The sequence below is a fragment of the Gymnoscopelus microlampas genome, assembly GCF_963454915.1.
Source record: "Gymnoscopelus microlampas genome assembly, chromosome: 10".
Classification (NCBI taxonomy): Eukaryota; Metazoa; Chordata; class Actinopteri; order Myctophiformes; family Myctophidae; genus Gymnoscopelus; species Gymnoscopelus microlampas.
Window position 1 is genome coordinate 39876037 of NC_139947.1, and position 18618 is coordinate 39894654.

General features: G+C 39.7%; 1 protein-coding gene across 1 annotated transcript; it reads right to left on the bottom strand.

Moving 5' to 3' along the window:
* Positions 1-6396: 6396 nt before the first annotated feature.
* Positions 6397-14727, bottom strand: ppdpfb (pancreatic progenitor cell differentiation and proliferation factor b). Its single transcript, XM_084069115.1, has 5 exons — positions 14523-14727; positions 11821-11915; positions 10903-10980; positions 8088-8187; positions 6397-6960 (listed from the first exon to the last, which is right to left on the bottom strand). The coding sequence occupies exons 2-5, from the start codon at positions 11873-11875 to the stop codon at positions 6846-6848; spliced, it is 348 nt and encodes a 115-aa protein (XP_083925241.1). The 5' UTR covers positions 11876-11915; positions 14523-14727; the 3' UTR covers positions 6397-6845.
* Positions 14728-18618: the final 3891 nt, after the last annotated feature.

Consider the following 18618-nt stretch of genomic DNA (forward strand, 5'->3'; position numbering starts at 1 on the left):
CACACAAGAGGGGGTTGGGGTGTGCTGAAACCAGTGCACCCCGAAACAGGTTGGGAATTGATTGCGTGAAACAATCACCTGTGCGTCCAGGCTCAATGTTAGTAAACAAATAATTGGTCTATAGGGCACATAATAACATGTACTAAGGATTTATAGATACTTTAGGAATGTTTAACAAAGCATATGTTAAACATGAACAAGCTACCAATAGCTTGTATATAGTATGTAACATCAGTTACAAATGATTTAATAATCATTTACAGATGTATTATACATGGCTTATTCATGAATAGTTACTAATACCTTTATAGATGATTTGTAACCGTAGTTATAAAGGTTTTAGTAATCATTTACGAATGTCAATAAACAGGTTGTTAATGATTTGTTAATAGTCTACAAACTGCTTATAAACGTTTATAAATGCTTTAGAATGGGTCGTTACAAATGATTTAATAATCTTTTACAGATGTATATAAATGGCTTATTCATGAATAGTTCACTACTTACTAATACTTTACAAATGATTTGTAACTGTAGTTATAAAGGTTTTCGTAATCATTTACGAATGTCAACAAACAGGTTGTTAATGATTTGTTAATAGTCTACAAACTACTTATAAACGTTTATAAATGCTTTATAACGGGTCATTATTGTAAAGTGCTACCAAAAAGTCACTACAAAGTACTACCAATCAACTCTAAATTGCCTGAAACGTACTCCTAACAGGTTTTTGGGGGACGATTTTTTTTTGGGCCTCCACACTTAGTGATTTTTTCGGATTTAACTTTCGTTTCGTTAGTGACACAATGGTGTCACTACCGAAACGAAAAAGAAAATTACTAAGTCCAGAGCTCGATGAATGTTAGGGACCAAAAAAAAAGTCACTACCAATCAACTTTAAATTGCCTGAAACGTACTCCTAACAGGTTTTTGGGGGAACAATTTTTTTTCCGTTTCGGTAGTGACACCATTGTGTCACTACCGAAACCGAAAAAAAATTACTAAGTCCAGAGCTCGATGAATGTTAGGGACCAAAAAAAAGTCACTGCCAATCAACTTTAAATTGCCTGAAACGTACTCCTAACAGGTTTTTGGGGGAACAATTTTTTTTTCGTTTCGGTAGTGACACCATTGTGTCACTACCGAAACGGAAAAAAAATTACTAAGTCCAGAGCTCGATGAATGTTAGGGACCCAAAAAAAAGTCACTACCAATCAACTTTAAATTGCCTGAAACGTACTCCTAACAGGTTTTTTGGGGGAAAAAATGACTAAGTCCAGAGCTCGATGAATGTTAGGGACCAAAAAAAAAGTCACTACCAATCAACTTTAAATTGCCTGAAACGTACTCCTAACAGGTTTTTGAGGGATTTTTTTTTTTTTTTCGTTTCGGTAGTGTCACTACCGAAACGGAAAAAAGAATTACTAAGTCCAGAGCTCGATGAATGTTAGGGACCAAAAAAAAAGTCACTACCAATCAACTTTAAATTGCCTGAAACGTACTCCTAACAGGTTTTTGGGGGAACATTTTTTTTTTCGTTTCGGTAGTGTCACTACCGAAACGGAAAAAAATTTACTAAGTCCAGAGCTCGATGAATGTTAGGGACCAAAAAAAAAGTCACTACCAATCAACTTTAAATTGCCTGAAACGTACTCCTAACAGGTTTTTTGGGGGAAAAAATGACTAAGTCCAGAGCTCGATGAATGTTAGGGACCAAAAAAAAAGTCACTACCAATCAACTTTAAATTGCCTGAAACGTACTCCTAACAGGTTTTTCTTTTTGGTCGATTTTTTTTTCTTTTCGTTTCGGTGGTGTCGCTACCGAAACGGAAAAAAATGTACTAAGTCCAGAGCTCGATGAATGTTAGGGACCAAAAAAAAAGTCACTACCAATCAACTTTAAATTGCCTGAAACGTACTCCTAACAGGTTTTTGGGGGAACAATTTTTTTTTCGTTTCGGTAGTGTCACTACCGAAACGGAAAAAAATTTACTAAGTCCAGAGCTCGATGAATGTTAGGGACCAAAAAAAAAGTCACTACCAATCAACTTTAAATTGCCTGAAACGTACTCCTAACAGGTTTTTTGGGGGAAAAAATGACTAAGTCCAGAGCTCGATGAATGTTAGGGACCAAAAAAAAAGTCACTACCAATCAACTTTAAATTGCCTGAAACGTACTCCTAACAGGTTTTTGAGGGATTTTTTTTTTTTTTCGTTTCGGTAGTGTCACTACCGAAACGGAAAAAAGAATTACTAAGTCCAGAGCTCGATGAATGTTAGGGAACAAAAAAAAAGTCACTACCAATCAACTTTAAATTGCCTGAAACGTACTCCTAACAGGTTTTTGGGCGATTTTTTTCGTTTCGGTAGTGTCACTACCGAAACGGAAAAAAATGTACTAAGTCCAGAGCTCGATGAATGTTAGGGACCCAAAAAAAAGTCACTACCAATCAACTTTAAATTGCCTGAAACGTACTCCTAACAGGTTTTTGGGGAAAAAAAATTACTAAGTCCAGAGCTCGATGAATGTTAGGGACCAACAAAAAAGTCACTACCAATCAACTTTAAATTGCCTGAAACGTACTCCTAACAGGTTTTTGAGGGATTTTTTTTTTTTTTTTCGTTTCGGTAGTGTCACTACCGAAACGGAAAAAATAATTACTAAGTCCAGAGCTCGATGAATGTTAGGGACCAAAAAAAAAGTCACTACCAATCAACTTTAAATTGCCTGAAACGTACTCCTAACAGGTTTTTCTTTTTGGTCGATTTTTTTTTCTTTTCGTTTCGGTGGTGTCGCTACCGAAACGGAAAAAAATGTACTAAGTCCAGAGCTCGATGAATGTTAGGGACCAAAAAAAAGGTCACTACCAATCAACTTTAAATTGCCTGAAACGTACTCCTAACAGGTTTTTGGGGGAACAATTTTTTTTTCGTTTCGGTAGTGTCACTACCGAAACGGAAAAAAATTTACTAAGTCCAGAGCTCGATGAATGTTAGGGACCAAAAAAAAAGTCACTACCAATCAACTTTAAATTGCCTGAAACGTACTCCTAACAGGTTTTTGGGGGGAAAAAATGACTAAGTCCAGAGCTCGATGAATGTTAGGGACCAAAAAAAAAGTCACTACCAATCAACTTTAAATTGCCTGAAACGTACTCCTAACAGGTTTTTGAGGGATTTTTTTTTTTTTTTCGTTTCGGTAGTGTCACTACCGAAACGGAAAAAAGAATTACTAAGTCCAGAGCTCGATGAATGTTAGGGAACAAAAAAAAAGTCACTACCAATCAACTTTAAATTGCCTGAAACGTACTCCTAACAGGTTTTTGGGCGATTTTTTTCGTTTCGGTAGTGTCACTACCGAAACGGAAAAAAATGTACTAAGTCCAGAGCTCGATGAATGTTAGGGACCAAAAAAAAAGTCACTACCAATCAACTTTAAATTGCCTGAAACGTACTCCTAACAGGTTTTTGGGGGAAATTTTCTTTTTTTTCGTTTCGGTAGTGTCACTACCGAAACGGAAAAAATAATTACTAAGTCCAGAGCTCGATGAATGTTAGGGACCAAAAAAAAAGTCACTACCAATCAACTTTAAATTGCCTGAAACGTACTCCTAACAGGTTTTTGGGGGAACAATTTTTTTTTCGTTTCGGTAGTGTCACTACCGAAACGGAAAAAAATGTACTAAGTCCAGAGCTCGATGAATGTTAGGGACCAAAAAAAAAGTCACTACCAATCAACTTTAAATTGCCTGAAACGTACTCCTAACAGGTTTTTGAGGGAAATGTTTTTTTTTCTCGTTTCGGTAGTGTCACTACCGAAACGGAAAAAAGAATTACTAAGTCCAGAGCTCGATGAATGTTAGGGACCAAAACAGAAGTCACTACCACTACCTCAAAAGACGGGAGGAGAGTACCTAAAATGAGTAACCTAACCCTGAATCTTATCATTACACATCCCTGGCTATGTCATTATACAGTCCTCAGTTCCAATATTTTATTCAACCTGTATAGGAAATGTAAGTAGAAATATTGTTTTTGACATTCAGTCATAAAACATTTTTTTCTTCTTGAATTAGACTAGAGCCTGAAAAAAGCACAGAGGGAAAGTGAGAGAGTGAGAGAAAAGGGGGAAAAGAAGAAAGAGGTAGAGAGGGAGCAATGAACTGAGTGCAATGGAAAATACTGGAAAGATAGACAGTGACAGATACTGTATGGCCTAGTATAAGAGAGACAGAGAAGAGATCCTTTCCATCCCTGGTTTAATGTACGTACGTCACTGACTGAACACCCAATGAGCTGGAAAAACTGCTGCACTAGGTGAATAGGCGTCCCTTCAAATGGGACTGGGAGCCGCAGAACAAATCCTCTTTTCAACCTTTCAGCTCCATCATGCATGGGAGCCATTTTGAACACCTATTGTTTGTTTTTCCTCTCACTTGCTGCAATTCAATGGGGACAGATAGAGAGATGGACAGAGGGAGAGAGAGGGAGAAAGGAGGTGGAACAGGCAGGGGACAGTCATGCTTACACAGGCCCATTCTACAGTACAGGGAAATGCATGTGTCAGGATATGTGATAGATCTGTTAGTCAGCTTCATGATGTGAACTCATACTGAAAAGGAAAAAAAGGGGAGTTGGCAGAATCAGCTGCTTGCTGTTAAAATTGTTCAACTCTAAAAAGTGGAATTGGAGTTTGTTTTATGCTTTATTATGGGATGCGATATGTTGGGATAGGATGAGACCCCCCCCCCCATACAAACACAAAACTAAAACAGCCATCAAATCAAACTAAAATAAAAAACAAAATCAAATTAAATGCCACAATAAAACAGGACAACTGTCATATAAAACTAATTTGAAACAATGGGAGAAAAAAACACTCATGGTAATAGGCAATCACAAAAATAAAATACTTTTTAAAAAAAAGTCAGCAACTACAGTAATATGTACATTTCTTAAGCTCCTCCCTACCGGAGCTAAGAGAGAGTGTGGGGAGGGAGGCAAACAAAAATAAAGACTTACCAGGACCAAGATTTAAACCCACAACATTCCGATTGTGAAACCTCAGCTTTACTATTGCACCACCAGGCCTTTCACACTATTGAAGTGTTCAAGATAATATTTGATGTTGAAAGGAAAGGTGGCAGGTCAAAAGATGAAAATCCACAGCAAACACCTCTCCCCCTGACAGAATGACTACTTTTCAGGGTTCATTATGACAGAACAGATTTAGATGATTGCTTAAAACCATCGGTTGGAACATTTAGTCTGCACCCACATTTACTCCTTCATTTACAGCAAACAAGAGTTTATTAGATTTAGCCTTACAAGTAGCTAAATTGGGGAGAAGTAAAAAATCTGCATAAGAACTGAGGGAGATTATCCCAGTATAGGAATTTGAATATTTTCTATCAATTACACACTCCATGAAGCCTTGAATTCATGGAGATTTTTTAGTTTTTGACACATTCCTGAGTAAAGACTCAGACATATTGGTTGGATGCATGGCGCATATAATAGGCTATCGCATTGTAGATTAGTAGGCGATAATTCCAATATTCACTATACACTCCTCATGTTTAAGCCTAACTGAATTATATATTTATGGACTTGTATATACATTGTATATATTTTTGGACGACTTGTGCATTTAATTTGTCGGCAATACTTTGCCACGCTTTCTCCCTGGATCCATTTATTGCGGCCGTGTTTCCTTTCTTGCTTATTATACATTTTACTTCCTCGTATGATTCCGGGGAGACGTCAAATTTCTCTTTTGGGTCTTGAGTCAAGACCCAGACTCCCGGGCTGGGTCTTAACTCAAGACTCTTGAGTCTTGGGACTCAAGACCCAAAAGAGAAATTTGATGTCTCCCCGGGAGCCGGGACCCAAGCCTCAAGACTCTTGAGCTAAAAGGTTTGTGAACCACTGCCATTTAGAACAGTGGTTTTCAACCTTTTTCATGCTAAGGACCCCTAAATTGATATACATTTGGCCGCGGACCCCCATCTGAAAATGTTTTGTGCCAGGGACCCCCAGAAGCAAATGTTCGCTTTAAAAATGTATGCATTTCAAAGATATGCACACAGGGGGGATCTCGCCTGCCCTAAATGTAATTCCTGGGAACGCCACTGTTCCATGAGCTGCTGCAGTGCTGCTGTTCAGCCACAGAGAAGAACGCCACTCTGGTCTTGGGCTCCATGATTGGTCAAGTTCAAGGATTCTGACTATCGACTTTCATGGTCTTTTATAGGAATACGTGAAGCCTGGCTTTACCATCCTGGCTCGACACAGCCTGGCATGACAAAGTCTAGCTCGACAAAGTCGCTCCTTTTCAGTCTGGCTTGGCATAACTATTGCAGTCAATTGTCAAAAATAAATACAAAGAAACAGATCTTAGGCTGCAAGTCTACTTTATTGTAACTGCAATCACAGGGTGACACCAGTGAAAAAACGTTCAACAAACAGGCATGTTTGTATGTATGCACCACAATGTATGTGCACCACAGTATTACAGAGACAAAGACAGTACAAATGTAAAAAAAAATGATCAACATTGCGCTCATCGTGTCGTCTTCTCTTTTTTTGTTCATTTTATTTTATCTTTTCTTTTTGGCGATAAAAAACACAAGGTTACAAAAACAAAATAAACAACGTACAGCAGCCTGTTCTACTTGTAATACAAAATAATAACTATGAACGTAAAATGGTTGTAAACGGGACTTCATCCCGTCACCTAGCGTTGGTTGGTCGGTTTGTCTGTTCGATTCCCCCAAGGCGCGGAATGGAACGGAGCGCGGGGTCGGACATGGGGGAGGGGAGGGGGGGGTTGGGGCATATCCTGATCAAGGAGAGGCGGGACCTCCCGACTCGCTCGTCTCGCTCTCCTGGCGACGTATCACCATCTCCCTGGCAACACAGGAGATCTGGCCATTTGTCACCGTACCAGGAACCCCTGCCCTGAGAGAGTGAAAGAGAGATGGTCAGATAGGGGTCAACTGAAAGAGTGCGTGTTTTTTTTATGTTGCGCACATGGAGGGCTGCCATTAACAGCCGTACCTGTTGTGTCAATGTAGAACAATCAACAGTGTCGGAGCAAGAATAAACATAAAGAAAGAAAGTGATAACAGAACACGGACGCAAAGTAAAAAAAAATAAAAAAGTTGTACGATGAATCAAAGTGTAAAGCAAGGCAGATGTAGAGATGTAGTTTCTTTAAAGAAATACTAGGTAACTTAAGTTACCTAGTATTAACCTAGTTAAATTGTATATCTTTTGTGAGTGGCAAATGTTTCACAACACCCACTCCATGAATTTCACCCCCGAAAGCCTTTTATAAACTATTTTATATTGAAACGGTGGCTAGGGTAGTCATTCCCGCGAAAATGATGTCATCCGGCCGGAAAACAGAAATGCACCGGTTTCCTGTTTGGCCAGGAACTACAGCGCTAATAACAAAAAGGAATCTTACGCTGTTTTTAAGAGATTGTAGGATTTGAAGATCGAAAAACAACAGCAAAAGAAAATACAGCTCACGGTAACTAAAGCTCCACTGGCTAAGAGAAACGATCCACAGATAGTATAAAACAATTAAAAGAACGCTTTTTGAAACGCTTCCGTCTTCCGGTGAAAACAAATTCTGGGGATCTGCATTGTATTACTTTAAAGTGGATAGAGGACAGGTTAATACAATATGCTGCTGTGTCAGCTGGTTCTAATAACTGGTTGTGTAGTGCATATGAGAACATTTCACCACAGTGCGATGTCTTGGTGGAGGGCCAACACACAGCATAGTTAGCCCACTACTTGACTGAGCCAGCTCTATTCCATTGGATAGAGTACAGATCTAGTTTGGTTGTTGGGCAATCTATCATCAGTAGTATTATGCAATCGCACATCCTGTTTGACAGGATGTGAGCTAGCAGAACAAACTGGCTTGTTATTACTATATTAGGACGTTTGCTTGTAGGGACATTGACATGCAGGTTAAGATTAACACAACACAGAATCATGACTTGTAATTCTAATATGTGGTTGTTATTGACAGTGTGGTGCAATACTGCACTATAGGACTTCTGTGAACTTACTTCTGCAGTGCTTCTTCGGTTAGGGGGGTCATCCCAGGTGTGTTCTGCTTCCCAAAGAAGAAACTGGACCACCAATGTCCAGAGTCTTGCTTGGGGAGACCTGAAGGCCAGACAGAACAGTCAGTAACATAAAACAGGACCGTATGCAGCTAAAAGCTAGAACTGCTGGTCAGCGAAGGGTTTCTTGACAGTATATGGCAACTGTATATGCAAGGACTACTGTACTGCTGACATGAAAAATGCAAAAATGCCACAGCCGCTGTGTGTGTGTGTGTGTGTGTGTGTGTGTGTGTGTGTGTGTGTGTGTGTGTGTGTGTGTGTGTGTGTGTGTGTGTGTGTGTGTGTGTGTGTGTGTGTGTGTGTGTGAGTTTAAAGTAATTTACTGTTTTTTACACAGCCTAGATATAAAAGCTAAGTACAGTAGCATATATTATGTCCTAGAGCTGTGTGTGTGTTAAAGCCAATCCTATGTGCTCTACTGTGTATGCATGTGCATACATGTTCAAGCTAAGCCCTGTGTGTTTGCTTGAGCCTGTTTCATCAGCCATGTTCAGTCAGTGAGAATGATAACTCAGCTTTCTGTCCTCGACCTGATTTGGCCGTAAGCTTAGCTCCGTGCCAGACTAGACACTCTTGAGGCGTCATTCAAGTCCAGAAAGCTGTACTTAGAAGTTTCATTCCTCCCTGCCTCCAGCTCATTTTATTTACTGTATCATGGCTGGTTGCCAAAAATAGTTAGTGGGTCGGGTTCTTGAAACTGTGTCAAACTGAGCTGTAGGTCTTTCATTTTCCATTTTTTAAGTAATTTTGAAAGTAATTTTATCACCATAAAACAAACGTTGCGATCAGCTGTATTTAAGCCCTATTGCATATGACGTATGATGGTGTTGTGAGGTGAAAATAGCCGATCTACAAGCTCACAACGCATCCAAAAATAGAGATGCCAATAAGCAGGGGTTTGGACAAGAACTAGTTGCAACCAAATATAGGTCAAGGGAACGTTGCGTTACGTTGTAGCAACTATAATGAACGTCATGCAGTCAAATTATCTTACAGTATCTTCATCACAGTGCCATTTTTAGAACCATTCAAACACTGACCCAGTAGTTAAAAAGGCCTGAATAACACTCCTGACCCAGTATTTGTCTCTAGTCCAGCTGGTCCTCCTTTAAAGCTATCCAGCATTACTGGTCAACTCACTATACCTAGACTGGCATGGTGGGAGAAAGTGGTCAACTCCCAGTAATCTATATATACAATTTGAATCCTGCGCCATGTCGGTTGTCTGTAACGTTGTATGTAGCCAGTGTGACGTAATCTGACATCACGCCAGTGTGACGTAATCTGACATCACGATGAGACGGTCGTCCCGAATATGGACACAACGCCAGTGTGACGTAATCTCACGACAGCATGACATCACATCCTACCTATAAATATGACATCACATCCTACCTATAAATTCTAGGATGCCGTCAGATCGCACCAGTTCGACGGCTTCCATAGTGATAAATAGTAATAATCTATACAAGGAACTCTCTCCACCACAAGAACTCTCTCCACCACAATGACGACAACTTCACCAAAGCCACAACGGCTGGAGATACAACGCCAGACATTGCGCCAGAAACGCTCATTGGAGACCACAGAGGCCAGAGGTAACTACTTGCCTCCATCAACCCACACACACCACCACACATCAGCTCTTACCTTTCTTACATTGGAGCACCACTGCCCTTTCAACTACCTCACATCCAACTCTGTGTGGGCCTGACGACGTCGCCACTGTCTTTCACACCATTTCATTCTTATACACCTTTTACACCAATAAACTGCTCACTTCATCTCCTGCCATTTGGTCTCTCTTTTAACATTGTACACCACTGCACACTGCTCACAGGTCTGCCATGCCAGGTGTGAGTAATCACAAAGTGGGTTTGGGTCCTTGCAGAGGTGATGCACGTCACCTCTTTAGGTGCCTGTAAGGTGGCACTGCAAAGTGAACGACGCGTCACGCTAGACGTTCGGGCCGCGTAGCGGCCCGAACTTCTAGTTCTATTACAATTCCATTATTGCACAAAGCAGTGCAAGCATGACTCACAGTGCCAATGTCTGACTCACCCCAGGCAATCATATAAAGTTATGAGACATCATGTCTGTGTGAGATATAAGTGAGATATGAGACATCAGACTGATGAGGAATGGTATTGCATGTCAGGATATTACAGTACTGTAATATGTACCGTATATTACACAATAACATAGTAGTAGTTCTCTCTCTCTAGCCTTTCATTTTAAAAAGCATAAACTCACTTCATCAATGTAACCTATGCACCTTTGACTTTCTTTAATAATTCTGTAACCGTTAACACTAAAAGGTCCCCTTTCTCAAAGTGAGGAAGGAGAAACTGGTCCAGAGAACATCTAGTTCTAAGTTTCAGTGTACGATACAGACATTGTACATTGTATTCTGTCAATGTCTATAGCAAAATGAATCTGTTGTGCGGTGTCTGTCTGTTGTGACAAAGTATTATTGGGCTCAAGGGGGAGGGAACTTTGACATCTGAACCCCTACACTTGGTGTTTGTGGTATAAAACACAAACATACAAAGTGGCCTCTTTTGGGGATTTTACTCAACTGTCCATATACGCATGTTCCTAACGCCACTTGGTTGTGTGCTGGTTTTGCACACCAAAAATAGCATGTCTACATACAAGCTCTGAGCTTGTAGATATGATAAATTCAGTGCGTGACCTTATACGCCATAACTCAGGCTTAACAAGAATACAAGTGAACCACTGAACAAACACACACCTGGATGATGAGGGATGACCTCTCCGGTGTACTCCGAACTGCCACAAGAGCTGCTGCTGGAGGTAGAGCCAATACGCCCTGCAGAGCAAAGATGAGAGGGAGAAGGGGAGGAAGGTGACAATGTGAGGCTTGAATCATTCATCAAAACCAGCAGCTGTTTGTTAATACAAACGCATGTAGCAGGGAAATGGGCATGTGCTAACAAAGTAGAAATGTCTCTTGCTTGGTTCAACAAAATCGAAGTGGAAGACCATCACTTTCACATAATTCAAGCATTGTGGGTTTTGCTAAAAAAAAAGAAAGCCATTAGAGCTTTACGCAACATAAGAGCTTTAGAGGCAACATAGCCCCCTGTAGGAAACTTGGATCTGATTCACTCAGGTGGGTTACTACTCTATTTTAGGACACCGTTGAGAACCCAGACACACCCAGATGTTCTCACACTCAAAAATGTATACAGGCACAGGCATCAAATCTTTTCATGAAGCCAGTAACAGTCTTCACAATTGAGTTCCTATAAGAATTGCTTGAATTTACCTCAGATAAGAATGCAAGGAAAAGGGGAAGGTGTCATTTTATCAAGAGATGATGTCCTCCTCTGGGATCTGCTTAATTTCCAGTGGGATTACTTTAGGTGTTGGAACATTTTTCAAACATAATTCCCACCCGAAGATAATGATACCGTTTAGGCTAACTGTCAGACCACACACTCGTATTGTGTGGGGTTCAAACTTCTAACATTCTGGTCATGGGACAATTTCTCTCAATAGGCAGACCAGAGACAAAATGCACCTCTCTACTTGTGAATGTGATTCATTTAGTCACCTTCTGTTTAGGAAATGCATTTGGAAATGGAAACATTGGTCTGCCTTGCCATTACAAGCCACCACTGTGGCTGAAGTGAAGAAAGATACCCACTACGGTAGTAGTCGTTGGTCGCCATGAGAGAACCGCCTGCTGGAATGGCTGCCATTCTAACTCTGTTGGTCGCTGTATGCTGTGCTTGATGGAAACTAGAGGAAGGAATAGGAATAGTTAAGTAAAATAAATACTTGAGTAAAATAAATATATTAATTGACTTGAGATATCTTATGTTTCATTAAAATAAAAAAAATATTGAGGGGACTTATGTTCCATAAAATAAAACACACACTATATTACTTGAATGAATCGAAATTGGCGTTCGATACAGTGTACCGAAATTACAAGCCGTATCTGGATTCTTGCACTATTTAAGCGTGTACCTCCCGCACATGCGGACGTCCAAGGGAAGCCCGAGGCGCTGTCAATGCCGGGGTCAGGGTGTGACATTCAAAACAAAGACATAGCCGAAATATATGACATTGTCAACAATTTCATGTTCACCCACCAGTTTGACCATTCATGTTGTGGAATGTCATTTATTGTAAATAATCAAAAAATAACATTTTAAAATACGGTTAAGATTTAGTTGCTGACATTACAGTAATAGTAAAGTCCAGTAAATTATTGTATCAAAACAAAGCACCCCGGAAAGGACAAAACAAAACAATAACACCCTCGACCTCAGTTCTGAGATCAAGCTATTATAATAGATTGCGGGATAGAACGCTGGATTTAAACATTTAATCAGCGTTGTAGAACCACGTTACAAAGTGCCAAGCAGATCACTTTTGAGCACAAGTATGTTGCCTGTGATGAATGAGAAATTAAGGCAAGAGTTATTGAAGGGCTGAGCCTTGTAGATAGGGCTGTCAAGATTATGAAATGTGTCGTTGAACACCGGAACATGTGAATTAAAATTCCATTTCTGTTTGGCTTTTAGGCTTTGAAGTTGCACAGGGCAGATATGACAACCAAATTAAACGTACAAAGAGATGACCGACATCTTTAATAACTTTATACTTTTAAGAAAACATTAATAGTAGTGGAAAGAGTTGGTCTACTTGCTATTTCCACTATTTTTGAAAATGTTTGAAAATATTTTTAAAAATTTCAACATGGAAATGATTATGCCAAAATAATTGTGATTATCTCAAATAATTGCGATTAGGCGATTATGTACTAATTGTAACATGCCTATATGTAGAATTGATTGCCTTAATTAGAACTGTGTGCTGTGCGCCTCCTCAGAGTACAGGTCTTGCCGGCTGTCTACCCAAAAATCTTAACTTTTCAAAGAATGTTAACTCAACATCTTAAAGAATCTGAAAATGGCAATTACAAATGTTAGGGCATAAAACCCAAATTTTATATTAATAATATGTTAGACATTTTATTATTCTAGATTCTCATTTGTTATTTATAATTGTTAATATAATAAGTTATTTATTGAGAAACAAGTGTTTTTCTTTACAAACGAGTCAATAATAATAATGATGAAAAGAAATCGAATCGTGAGCTTAAAATTTAAAGTCTAATCGAAGATTAGGCATATAATACCCCTAATATATATACACATACATACAGACAGACACACACACAATATATATATATATATATACATACATACATACATACATACATACATACATACATACATACATACATACATACATACATACATACATACATACATACATACATACATACATACATACATACATACATACATACATAAATGTGTCATACATACATAAATGTGTCACACACACACACACAATATATATACACATACATACATAAATGTGTCAAACACACATACACGTGTCACACACACACACACACACACACCCACGTGTCACACAAACACACACACACACACACACACACACACACACACACACACACACACACACACACACACACACACACACACACACACACACACACACACACACACACACACACACAATAGCCCTAAACTAATCAATCAAATGACGTCACGTGTTTACATGACAGAAGAGACTGCGACAGTTATATATGGCCTTATGTCATCATGAGCACTTTAAGTCTTTAACAATAACAACTCCCATGTCCACAACTAAAATACACGAAAAACTGATTACATTTGAGGGAACACTTTTTAAAACAAAAGGAGCTGGGTGGAACACGATGTCAATGTCTAGGTCAGGGCGTGACGTTCAAAACAAAGACATAGCCCAAATATATGATGACATTGTCAACGATTTCATGTTCACCCACCAGTTTGCCCAGCATTCATGTTGTGGAATGTCATTTAATGTAAACAATCACAAATACAATTTTAAAATACGGTTAATTAATTTAGTTTCTTTACATCTTTTCTTTACAGTAAAGTCCAGTAAATGACAGGATCAAAACAAAGCACCCCCGGAAAGGACAAAACAAAACAATAATCTCCTCGACCTCAACCCAAGCTATTATAATAGATAGCATCCATAATAAAGGGCGAAGCACTGGGACTATAACTGGAACTTGAGTTAGAACGACTAAAAATAATATTAACAGATTCATAATAAGTGCTTGGTGTGGACGGCTAAGAAGCCTCGTTTATACTTCGTCCGTGCGACGGCGTCGATCACGGAAAATAGCCGATCTACAAGCTCCCAGTGCTCACTGAGCTTGTAGATCGGCTATTTTCTGTTTTTCCAGCTTTGCCTTGCATTTCCCCAACGGCGATCAGAAACAATCCACCATCTTCTCCTCTGAACAAAGCTCACCTTGTGGTGACCCAGATGTGCTTCGGTCCTCAGCAGTAGCACCCAGTGTACAACCAGTACAACTCTGTCGGCGAGGCTGGGAAGGGGGAGGGAACGCTAGGCGACGGGGCCCATTTGAAAAGAAGTTTTGGGTAAATGTAACCCTCCAAGGTACACGCTCGGATTTCCGTCCGATGTTTGCTCTATTATGTCCGATGGAGTTCCGCTGGTGCCTTTATACGAGAAAGGGGAGGTGACGTCAACATCTCTTCGGGGCGGAGACAACAGAAGGGATGATGATGCTGCTCACTCAGCGCACGCGCTGAGCTGGCGAGAAAACAAAACAAACTGACCGACACAACAACTAAAATGCTAATTTGAGTTGTAACATTTCTCCAATTTATATTCTGTAAGCCTGTTCTGTATATTATATTTTGTTTTGGCTTGTTTTTAGTTTAAAATTCTCAACACTTAACCCACTTTACTACTTATTACACTTGTATTTAAACCGTTATTACATATATGTACAGCATTGGTATGTTTTTATTTATTGTCTGATCGTTGATTCTGTCACACCAACATCTAATGGCCAGTTCACACCAATGCAACATGCAACCATTATCCCCAATGGCAGTTGCAAGGAGTTGTATTGGTGTGGACTGTGGACTGGCCTTAAAAGTAACTGTTTTGTTGCAAGGAATTGCGACTAGTTGCATTGGTGCGGTCTGGCCTAGTCAAGCAATTAGTCAACATTTCGCACAGTTCAACGCTCTAGAATGTGTTTTTAGAGGATAATATTATTGTGTGCATGGGGATCTCATCTTAAACAAGCTTTGTGCTTAATGAGCTTTCCAGTTTAGTAGACCTTGTATTGTGAATTTTTACTTCCATGTACTGTTATGTACTGTCATGTACTGTTCTCATGTCTTACTAAATAAAGTACATCAATCAATCAATCAATCAAAAGTTTGAATTGAAGTTCAAAGCCCCTAGAGTTTCTCTTATAGGTACAATGTTACCATCATTTGATAGTCAATAAACTGTAGCCTCATATCATTACTTAAAAGTGAATATCTCTGTATTTATAAATATGTTTTTTAAAAACATAGTAGATGTAATTTCCTGTGTTCCGGTGAATTTTGGGAGTTTGATACCAGGAGTCCAGAGGGAGATGTGGTCGAAATCCAGGAGACTCCTGCAGGATCCAGGAGGGTTGGCAGCCCCGAGTCCACTCCACATACTTTTATGAGAATGTGACAAATAGGCTACAGTACAACTCCTTGAATCTGGTTGTGGAAGATAATATAGAACAAGAAATGAGTCGGACTCACCATGACATAAGTGAGGACTATGACAGGATGTACAAATAAAGTAAAAAGAGAAAAGACACAACTATAGGCCAGCAAGTGATTATAGTCAAGAATAAGAGAAGTAGAATCAGAAGCATTATTGTCACATCACAGGTTTACAGAAGTGAAAAAGTGGGTGAAATTCGTTTTTGTGCAATGTACTATTGTTTTTCACATTTCTATAGAAATGAAGAGAGATCAATCAAATAAAACGAATAAATGATCCACATAGTATACCTATAAAGGTAGCAGCAGATGTATACTGTACGTGATACTATGGGCGGTAGTTAAGGTGTAAGAAAAACTCAAAAAACTAAAGTTAACGAAAAGAAAGTCTGTGCAAAATGTCAGTGCGAGTCAACCGCATAATCCACATAAACTAAACTGACACTGGTATAATCCACAAGTGGGTCCATTGGGAAGAGCAAAAAAAAGGCAGAGTCCTTGGTATAATCCACAGATAGGTCCAATGAAGAGCAAAAGTCTAAGACGAGCCTGCATGACGACAGGCTGCAGTCTGGCGGTAGCCGGGTGGAAGCTGTTGCTCTTGATACGGTAGGCCTCCTTGCCCGGCCGCGGTCGTTGTAGGGGTTTGAACAGTTTGTGGCTGAGGTGGTGCTTGTCCTAGATGATGCGCTGGGCTTTGACTACACAATGCTTTTTGTACAGTTCCTGGAGCGCGGGGAGCTTGCCTCCCATTATGCGCTCTGCCGATCGCACCACTCGCTGTAGATCATTCTTTTCTCGGGCAGTACAGTTTCCATACGGTCATGACACAGCCTGATAGAACACCTTCAACTGAGTTGTTGTAGTACAGCCTGAGAATGCGTTGTCCTACTCCGAACTTCTTCAGGCGGCGGAACCAGTACCGTTGCTGCTAAGCCTTTTTCCTCCTGTGTGTGGTGTGTGTCTCCCATTTGAGCTTCTCCTCGATGTGTACTCTGAGGAACTTGAACTCGCTGACCCTTTCCACTGCAGCTCCATCGATGAGGATCTCTCCGCGGCCTCCTGAAGTCCACTATCAGCTCCTTGGTCTTGTCGACGTTAAGGGCGAGGTTGTTCTCCCGGCACCAGAGTGCCAGTGAGTTGATCTCATCTCTATTGGCAGACTCGTCATTGTTGACAATCCGACCTAAGTAGCATATATGGTTGGGATGAAAGCAGTGACAAAAACAGAGGAGAATGTTCCAATGTCACATGTATTTGGAAAGTGTCTAGTAGGCCTACTAGAAAGTTGGAACTATACAGATTGGGATGGTCATAACTCATAATTGAATACAAGACAAAGCAACAGATGAAAGAACCCTGAGCATTAGGGTGTTTGAGGTTGCCTGACTTGCTTTCTTGCCACTAGGAGCAAAGGCAATTCGAAAGGACCACAATGGAAATAAGCCTTCAAGATTTTTGTGTTGAATCCTTTTGACTTTGTATGCACATGGTTTTACTTGTACGTGAAAATATGTCAATAAAGAATTCAATTTTTAAAAAGGAAAAAAAGAGAGCATTGTTTAATTTTGTTATTATTTAATTTTGTTATCATTAACTTGTGTTAATACAAAATGACCTACGTTCAGAGTAATTCAGGAAACAGACGAGGAAAGCTAGTTTTGAGTTTTGACAAACATAGGCCACAAAAGGCATAATGTTGATTATAAAGATAAAGGGACTCAATTCGTGAAATAAAAACAGTGTAGGTAGGTAGGTATCATTGCAGCAGAGAGGACTAGACATCCAGTGGTTCTCTCAAATACTTCTTACGTGGTGTCATGTATTGTGCCATACTGCCACCTAGTGTTAATATAATATTTTGTGTCCAACATAGTCTTCAAAAATAGCCACATAACATGTTGTCTCGTATTTCAAACTGAATGATGACTCATTTTGAGAAGTGGTTGGATTGAAATGCTCTCAAAACACTGCGACCATTGCATGAAGTTGCTAACTGGCACTTTGAGCATTTGGAAACAAAACTAAACAACATTTCATCAAACATAACAATATTTCAGAAATTGGCAGACATTTCCAACTGAAACGTGTCACGGTAATCTTATTTATAGGCTTTTTACTGACTCGTAGGCCTATCCTCTAAATCTGCTGTTTGCACACCTTCGAGAAACTGGACCACAGGCTGGTGGCTACTCACACACCTGGATCCACAGAGGCAGGGAATACATTTCTGGATGTTTAGCCAATTGACGATTCCAGTTCCCAAAAATAGAAAAGAATACAAATATAAAAGTACAATGTTGAAATACAGTAGTTTTTACTTATCTTGTATTCTGAATACTATTCTCACCGTTCCAAATCTGTTCTGCCCCATGCAGAGCACAAAAATAGCAACCTCCAATTCCCTCCTGTTCAATCAGCTAACTATTGATTCCACCTGTGATTGCTGCACAGCACTACTCATCAACTCCAACGCCATCAACTGAGGCACAGTGGTGCACTCTGGCACTTGACCACATTCCTAAGACAGTAATAATACATACAATCAGAAATAGACAACTACATGTAGCCTACTTCACTATGAAATGTTGTTTTCTCAAATGTGTTTTATGAAAGGTAAGAGCCAAACTAGTCAAATTATTTTATTTCACATTTGTTATTATAGTTATTACAGTTATTATAGGCTAATATTGAACTTGTGTTTTGAGTTCACATTTCAGATTATGTTGCCACCAAGCTCCCATTTATCCACTTTCTTCACTTTCTCAGCCACAAGAATTCTTCTTCTTCACCCCTTACACTCTAGCCTCCTCTCCCACTCT

Bases quoted from the DNA above. Each gene is read 5' to 3' on its own strand.
- ppdpfb (XM_084069115.1), bottom strand. From the start codon at position 11,875: ATGGCAGCCATTCCAGCAGGCGGTTCTCTCATGGCGACCAACGACTAC. The intron at 10,981-11,820 runs GTGGGTATCTTT...TTTGCTCTGCAG, and splicing joins GACCAACGACTACTACCGTA to GGCGTATTGGCTCTACCTCC. The intron at 8,188-10,902 runs GTGTGTGTTTGT...TCTGGCCTTCAG, and splicing joins GGTCATCCCTCATCATCCAG to GTCTCCCCAAGCAAGACTCT.